This window comes from Panthera pardus, unplaced genomic scaffold (assembly GCF_024362965.1).
Source record: "Panthera pardus isolate Hobbes unplaced genomic scaffold, ASM2436296v1 HiC_scaffold_12, whole genome shotgun sequence".
Lineage (NCBI taxonomy): Eukaryota > Metazoa > Chordata > Mammalia > Carnivora > Felidae > Panthera > Panthera pardus.
Window position 1 is genome coordinate 54,930,401 of NW_026526677.1, and position 8,952 is coordinate 54,939,352.

Below are 8,952 nucleotides of genomic sequence, written 5' to 3' on the forward strand. Positions count from 1 at the left end.
AATTATTTTGAAGTCAATATAAGTCATTGTGTCCTTCTTCATCTTACAAATTTTTCAAATCTTAAAACACAGGCATAGTATTATAATTACACCAAAATAAAAGATCATCAAGAATTCAACCAGTATTTATATTTCCCCAATTACCACATAAAAGTATTTTTTAGTGCTAGTTTGCTCACCTTTTTTATTTGATTTGCTGAAAACAAGATCCTAACAAGTTTCGTCCATTGGATTTGGTTGATATGAGTCAAATCTTTCTTAATCTATAGGTTTTCACTCTTCCTTTTTTTATTTTCTTATATTTATTGGTGGAAGAAACTGGAATTTTGTCCTAGAAGCTTTTGTTTTGGTTGTAGTTTGGATTTTTCTTATTCCATCTCTTGGTGTCTTTTAACGTATCTGCTTGCCTGGTGTCTCTTATATTCTCTATAAATTGGTAGTCAGATATGATTCAGGCTTATTTTGGTAAAATACAAAATGTAGCTTTCTCTCATATGTGATGATATCAGCCCCTGATGATTTTTTGCCATTATTTCATTGGGTTTGTTCAAAAGTAATACTTCAGGGGTGCCTAAGTGGCTCAGTAGGTTAAGCGTCTGACTTCGACTTTAGCTCAGGTCATGATCTCATGACCTCTGAGTTTGTGCCCTGGTCCTGCTCTGTACTGACAGCTGAGAGCCTGGAGCCTGCTTCAGATTCTGTGTCTCTGGTTCTCTCTGCCCCTCCCCCACTCACGCTCTGTGTCTCTCTCAAAAATAAATAAACATTAAAAAAAGAAAAGTAATACTTCAGTTGTACTTTCTTATTAGCTAGAATGCTTCTGTAGAAACTTCCCTTCTTCAGTTATTTTCTTTATACCATGTCACAATTTGTAGAAGAAAAGCAGGTTATTTGCCAGTTTTCAGAATACTGAGTGCCTAGCCTTGCTGTCCTCATTCTTTCTCTCTCTCCCCCGGCCCCTCAGTGTGTTTCAATCTCTAGCAGTTATTTTATTCTCACTGATGCTTGGTGGGCCCATATTTGACAAGTGGGCTTTCTGAGTTGACTTCCTACCTTCAGAGTGAGGTGATTACATTGTCTAGATATGGCATAACTGTACCCCAGGGTTCATAGTAAAATCCCTTTGGCTCACAGATTTATTTGGGGTGGGTTTTTAAATCTCTGTTAAAAGATATTTCAGGGGCTGTTTCCTTTTTCTTGTTTTTATTGACTTAACTTTATAGAGTGTTTTTTCTTTGCTTATATACTTATCTGTCCATTTGACATTTTAAAGGTAAATCCAAGAAAGGAAAGATAACAAGCCCATGCTATCAACCCTTCAGGATTCCACCATATCCTTGCAATTTATTTCATGAGGCCACTATCTCTTATTTAAAATAAAGCATTTTTGATTAAGCCCTTTAGGATCATCTCACATATTTTTAAAGAAAGCCCTGCTTTCTACAATATAAGAAGAAATCAGTATTTCACATTACAAAATGATACTATTATACTCAATAAATTTAAATTATAGTTAGTCTCTAGTTGGTTTCTATATGGAGTCCATTTTTAAATCCCCTTTGTGTTTCATATTCAGTAATGTGTGGGAACCATGTCACCTAATATCACAGCTGGTATATTTTCCAATCATTTTGTCTCGTCTTATTTTTCTGCCCAGACTGAAGAGGTCACATCTTTCTGGAGACTTCAACTGCTTCTCAAAGATGCTCCCTTCCCAGACCCATGTCAACATCTCCTTCTTCCAGCCACATGCCTTCCTGATGATTGGCATCCCAGGGCATGAGGCTGTTCATGGATGGATCTCTATCCCCTTCTCCTCCATGTACACTGTGGCCCTCACTGGAAACTGCCTGATCCTCTTGGCTGTGAGGAAGACTCCCAGCCTGCACCAGCCCATGTACTACTTCTTGTCCATGCTGGCCCTCACCGACGTGGGCCTCACCCTGTCCACACTGCCCACCACCTTGGCTGTGCTCTGGTTTGGCCACAGGCTCATAGGCTTCAATGCCTGCCTGGTCCAGATGTTCTTCCTCCATTCCTTCTCTGTGGTGGAGTCGTCGGTGCTCCTGGCCATGTCATTTGACCGCTTTGTGGCCATCTCGAACCCTCTTCGCTATGCAACTGTCCTCACCAATAATGTTATCATCAGGATCGGGATCGCCATTGTTACTCGGGCCACTGTATCCCTCTTTCCAGGGCCCTTCTTACTGAAGCGACTGAACTTTTGTCCTGGCAAGATTCTCCTGTCCCACTCCTTCTGTTTCCATGCAGATGTCATGAAACGGGCCTGTGCTGACATTACTGTCAACATCCTCTATGGGCTCTATGTAGTTTTATCCACAGTGGGTGTAGATTCTTTGCTTATTTTCCTGTCCTATACCCTTATTCTTCGTACAGTGATGGGTCTGGCCTCTCCGAGGGAGCGTGTCCGGGCCCTCAACACATGTGTTTCTCATATATTAGCTGTTCTGATTTTCTACATCCCAGTCATAGGAGTGTCAATGATCCACCGTTTTGGCAGGCACCTGCCTCACATTGTACATGCTCTTATTGCCTATGTGTACCTGGTGGTGCCCCCTGTGCTCAACCCCATTATTTACAGTGTGAAATCCAAGCCCATCAGGGAGGCCATGCTCAGATTACTGAGAGAGAAGAGGCAAGGCTGATGAAACCAAGAAACAACCACAGAATCTGAAGAAAAACATGACCAATCTTATGTCCAGAAAGTCCTTACTCAGATCCTTGACCCAGACACATTACCAAGAGTATGACAAGCAAATGGATACTCTCAGACTGATGGGTGACAAAATAGACTTCATTCTTTCCTGCACTCATTGACTTCAGCTTTTTAATTCAATATTTACTTGTGTGAGAATCTCTGCCATTACTAGAGACAGTAAAATGAATCATACATGGTCTTGTCTCTCCATTGTAAGACAGAAGATTCTAAATATACAATAATACTTAAATGTATTGTACACACAAAAGGCTATAGGAAACATGGTCTTGCCTCTCCATTGTAAGACAGAAGATTCTAAATATACAACAATAATTAAATGTAATGAGGCTATGATAGGTACACACAAAATGCTATAGGAATACAGAAGAGAGTTTCCTGCCTTCCTAGAGGAAATGAGAAGCAAGTCAGGGAAGAAGGAAGCTGAAAGGTGAGAAGGAGTTTGTCAGGCAGAAAAGGTGGGCAAGGGGAAGGCATACCTATGAAGGGAAAAGAATGCAAAAAATAAAAACACTGAGGTGTTGAATTATCTGGTGTGTTTGCAGAAAGGTGAGTAGCCATATGTGGCTCAGCATAATCTGTGTGTGTGTGTGTGTGTGTGTGTGTGTGTGTGTGTGTTGGAGAATGGCAGGAGATGAATTAGAAATGATGAGGAGTGGTGAGACTCCTTGGGGACCTTCAGACCTCATGGAAACATCTGCCCTCATTCCTTGTTTAAGAGTCAGCCATGGAAAGGCTATTGCATTGTAAAGGTTGCACAGACTTAACTGTGCTATAAGTTAGAAAGGTGAAAGGGGAGAAAAAGCGCAAGGAAAGCATTTAGAAGGTTGATGTAACAGTACTGGGAAAAGAGAATGGAAGCTAAAATTAAATCAGTAATGGAAAAAATAGATATATTTTTTAAAATTTTATCTCTACATTTCTCTTCTTTGTCTTCTGAAAGTGTCAGAAGCAATGAGCAAAGCTAGGGCCCACATATTGGTTTTTAAAAACCATTCCCACTATAATTCCCTGGGATATTTGGAGCAATGGCTAATTCCAGGTATGAAGCAGAAAAAACATAAGGTGATACTGGAATAGCTTATGCACCCTAAAGCAGTAAAGAACACTAAGACAGCAGAGTCCTGTGGAAAAAAAAAAAAATACATAAACTCATTTGAAGAGGCTACCGGTGGATATAGGTGGGTCAATTAGAACATTAAAAATAATTTTGACAGCAGATGGTTATAGCAAATTGAATTTTTAAAGAAAGTGTGAGTCCATAGTAATATTCAAAACAAAGAGGGAGAAGAGAAGAAGGAAAAAATAACTCTTCTTTAGAAAGTACTGATAGATTTAGATCTGAACAATAAGAACACAAAATCATATATGTAAAATTCCTACCAAAAATGTCCAACCTGAATCTAACCATGAGAACGTAATCAGAAAAATCATGTATATAAGAAGCACCACACACACAAACACACACACACACACAAACACACATACACACATACACACACACCCCAGCCCAGAATCTTAAGAAAGGCAATTTTGGGGGCGCCTTGGTGGCTCAGTCGGTTGAATGCCAGACTTTGGCTCAGGTCATGATGTCACAGTTAGTGAGTTCGAGCCTTGTGTCAGGCTGTGTGCTGACAGCTCAGAGCCTGGAGCGTGCTTTGGATTCTGTTGTCTCCCTCTCTCTCTGCCCCTCCCCCACTCACACTCAGTCTCTCTCTCTCAAAAATAAATAAACACTAAAAAAAATTTTTTTTAAGCAATTTTGTAAAAACTATGTTGGAGAATTAATCTAAATTAAAAGAGATTAGCAGGAAAAGACCTCTCTGACCTCAGCCGTAGCAATCTCTTACTCGGCACATCCCCAAAGGCAAGGGAATTAAAAGCAAAAGTGAATTACTGGGACCTTATGAAGATAAAAAGCTTCTGCACAGCAAAGGAAACAACCAACAAAACTAAAAGGCAACCAACGGAATGGGAAAAGATATTTGCAAATGACACATCGGACAAAGGGCTAGTATCCAAAATCTATAAAGAGCTCATCAAACTCCACACCCGAAAAACAAATAACCCAGTGAAGAAATGGGCAGAAAACATGAATAGACACTTCTCTAAAGAAGACATCCGGATGGCCAACAGGCACATGAAAAGATGTTCAACGTCGCTCCTTATCAGGGAAATACAAATCAAAACCACACTCAGATACCACCTCACGCCAGTCAGAGTGGCCAAAATGAAGAAATCAGGAGACTATAGATGCTGGAGAGGATGTGGAGAAACAGGAACCCTCTTGCACTGTTGGTGGGAATGCAAATTGGTGCAGCCGCTCTGGAAAGCAGTGTGGAGGTTCCTCAGAAAATTAAAAATAGACCTACCCTATGACCCAGCAATAGCACTGCTAGGAATTTATCCAAGGGATACAGGAGTACTGATGCATAGGGGCACCTGTACCCCAATGTTTATAGCGGCACTCTCAACAATAGCCAAATTATGGAAAGAGCCTAAATGTCCATCAACTGATGAATGGATAAAGAAATTGTGGTTTATATACACAATGGAATACTACGTGGCAATGAGAAAAAATGAAATATGGCCTTTTGTAGCAACATGGATGGAACTGGAGAGTGTGATGCTAAGTGAAACAAGCCATACAGAGAAAGACAGATACCATATGGTTTCACTCTTATGTGGATCCTGAGAAACATAACAGAAACCCATGGGGGAGGGGAAGGAAAAAAAAAAAAAAAAAAAAAGAGGTTAGAGTGGGAGAGAGCCAAAGCATAAGAGACTGTTAAAAACTGAGAACAAACTGAGGGTTGATGGGGGGTGGGAGGGAGGGCAGGGTGGGAGGGAGGACAGGGTGGGTGATGGGTATTGAGGAGGGCACCTTTTGGGATGAGCACTGGGTGTTGTATGGAAACCAATTTGACAGTAAATTTCATATATTAAAAAATAAAAAAAATAAATAAAAAAAAAATAAATTAAAAGAGATTAAAGGGCTATAACAAACAAATACTACCATTAACCAGTAATTATTAGGACAATTGTGAAATCTGAATATGTACTGTATATTGGCAATATTATTAGTTAGTATAATTTGCTTAGATTTGAAAACAGTTTTCTCATCATGTAGGAGAATCTATTTTTAGGAGGTCCATAGTTAATGTTTATTGAGAAGGATTGTAATGTCTACAATTTACTTTCAAATGAGTCTGCTGAGGGGAGTCTGGGTGGCTCAGTCAATTGAGGGTCCAATTCTTGATTCTCTTGATTTCGGTTCAGGTAATGATCCCGGGGTCATAGGACTGAGCTCTGCATCAGGCTCATGCCGAGTGTGGAACCTGCTTAAAATTCTCTCTCTCTCTCTCTCTCTCTCTCTCTCTCTCTCTCTCTCTCTCTCTCTCTCTCTCTCCCTCTCTGTCCCTCTCCTTCATTTGGTCTCTCTCTCTCTTTCAAATAAAAATAAAATACTTTTTTTAAAAATGAGTCTGCAGAGGAGCGCCTGGGTGGTTCAGTTGGTTAAGCATCCAACTTCAGCTCAGGCCATGATCTCATCGTTCATGAGACTGAGCCCTGCATCAGGCTCTGTGCTAACAGTTCAGAGTCTGAGGCCTGCTTGGGATTCTGTGTCTCCCTCTCTCTCTGCCCCTCCCCTGCTCAGGCTCTGTCTCTCTCTCTCAAAAAGAAATAAACGTTTAAAAAATTGTTTTAAATGAGTCTGCAGAAAAAGTGTGTATGTGTGTGGTGTGTGTGTTTGTGTGTGTATGCACACATGTGTGGGATAGCCAGGAGGGAGAGACCAAGCAAGCTACATGCCCATGATCCTAGTATCTCAAGAGAGACAGTACAGTGTCTCAGGTAATTATTGAATGAATGCTGAGAGTGATCCTAAGGCTGAGCCTGGGTAAGGTAATCCACTGGTGTTCAGAATACCGAATTCAAATGCAAAGGAAGCAAAAAAAAAAATTATATTTCCTCTTGACTAGAATATGCTTTTCATTAAGACTTGACTTGGGATTTTGCCCACTCCCATCCTAAGCCAAGTAAGGGGTTTCAATAGTGATCCCCAAGCACTTGTGCTTCCTCCAATTGTAGTACTTAATACATTATACTGTAATTATAAATAGTTACATTACATTTGAGATTTTGAAATCCTTAAAGCTAGGGATCAGTGCTGATGTTCTAGTTATTTCTGTGTTCTCAGTGCTTAACTTGGGCCTGGCACACAAAAACACATTGCTTAACAAATGATGTTTCAGTGAATGCACAAATGAAGACAGTGAAAGGACGTAGCATAAAGCCTATGGGTCTGGTCAGAAATAAAGATCTCTGGGTGTAGGGTCTAGCACTCCTCAGTTTACCTCCAAATGTAGGCAGTAGAGGATGAACCTATAACTGCACAGCCCTGGTGAGTGGATCTCCCAGCTTTTTTTTTTGCTGCTGTAATAGTCACCTACTACTTTCTCCACCCTAAGTGGAAGACTCTTATCCTTCCAGGAAGAGATTAAAGGTTCTGTCTTCTGTGTCTTGTTTCTTGATCTTCCCTCTTCTACTCTCTTTGCAGCTTGTACACACGTCTCTCAGAGAACTTATCACCTGCTACTGAAATCATCTATTGTACTGATCTATTCTAGTTCCTGGAAGGCAATACTGATTACATTGAAAGCCTTCATTATCCATAAAAGGGATTGGCCCAGACATGGCTTCAGGAATATTATTTGAATAAATCTATTTATAAATCATAATTCCTGAACAAATATCCTCATGTCTATTTAACAACTAGTTTCTAAGTTCACACCACACTCAAAGCAATGAAAGCTATAGATAAAGCTCTTCACAGCTGTGGAGCAAATGGGCATCCTTTGTTCCAAAAGGGCATCTTCTTGATCAAGTACAGTTTTCCTCTGGCCTTCCATGATTGCCTGAGATTATAATATTAGAGACTCTAGACTTTGGTTACACATCACTCTATTTTGCTTTAGCTCTTAAAATTCATTGTCCCTGGGATAGGGACACCTTCATTCCAAAATTATCCCAAAAAGACCACAGGGGCAGGCACTTTCTTCACTGACAGGTGCATTGGCAGAAAACTGGGAAGTTGGCAAGTTGAAGTAGAATTTATAGGCCAATGTTAGGAAATACAAATGTTCTCTTAAGATTCTTCTGCAAATATTTCTTTGAATCCTGATATCAATTCTTTTGGTATACATCTAGAAGTAGAATTTCTAGATGATATGGTATTTCCACTTTTAATTTTTTGAGTACCTGCATATTGTTTTCCATAGTGGCTACACCAGTTTACATTACTGCCAACAGTGCACGAGAGTTCCAATTTATTCACATCCTCACCAATACTTGCTATCATTTGGATTTTCCTTTCTTTTCTTCTTTTGATGATAGCAATACTAACAGTTGTGGAATGATATCTCATTGTGGTTTTGATTTGCTTTTCCCTAATAATTAGTGATGTGTTGAACACCCTTACATATACCTATTGCCCATTTGTATATTTTTGAAGAAATGTATGTTCAATTCCTTTGCCAACTTTTTAATCAGGTTATTTAGTTTTTTTGCTGTTAAGTTTTAAGAGTTCCTCATATATATTTTTATATTCATCCTTTATCAGGTATGTGGTTTGCAAATATTCTCTCCTGTTCCATGGGTTGCCTTTTTACTTTGTTGTTCTTATTTTCTGTGCATTAATTTTTTTAAGTTTACTTATTTATCGAGAGATAGAGAGAGAGAGAGAGAGAGAGAGAGAGAGAGAGAACCAGCAGGGGAGAGGCAGAGAGAGAGGGGAACAGAGGATCTGAAGCTGGTTCTGTGCTTACAGCAGAGAGACAAATGCAGGGCTCAAACTCACAAACTGTGAGATCGTGACCTGAGCCTAAGTCTGACACTTAACCAACAGAGCCACCCAGGTGCCCCATGGGCATTAAAATTTTAGTCTGATGTAGCTCCACTTGTCTAATTTTGCTTTTATTGATTTTGCTTTTGGTGTCATATCCAATAAATTATTGCTAAGTCTAATGTCATGAAGATTCTTCTCTAAGTTTTCTTCTATGAGTTTTACAATCCCAGGTCCACTTTCTGTATATTGTGTAATATAAGTGTCCAATGTCACTTATTTGCATGGAGATACCCAGTTTTACCAACACCATTTGTTTACGAGACTGTCTTTTCCCCATTGCATATTCTTGGGACCCTTGTAAAAAACC

General features: G+C 39.8%; 1 protein-coding gene across 1 annotated transcript; it reads left to right on the plus strand.

The window, feature by feature from the left end:
• Nucleotides 1-1,604: 1,604 nt before the first annotated feature.
• On the plus strand, nucleotides 1,605-2,666 carry LOC109267086 (olfactory receptor 51I2-like). Its single transcript, XM_019449588.2, has one exon. The coding sequence runs from the start codon at nucleotides 1,704-1,706 to the stop codon at nucleotides 2,664-2,666; it is 963 nt and encodes a 320-aa protein (XP_019305133.2). The 5' UTR covers nucleotides 1,605-1,703.
• Nucleotides 2,667-8,952: the final 6,286 nt, after the last annotated feature.

What these genes read in the sequence shown, in the direction of transcription:
- LOC109267086 (XM_019449588.2), top strand. Translation starts at nt 1,704, where the DNA reads ATGCTCCCTTCCCAGACCCATGTCAACATCTCCTTCTTCCAGCCACAT.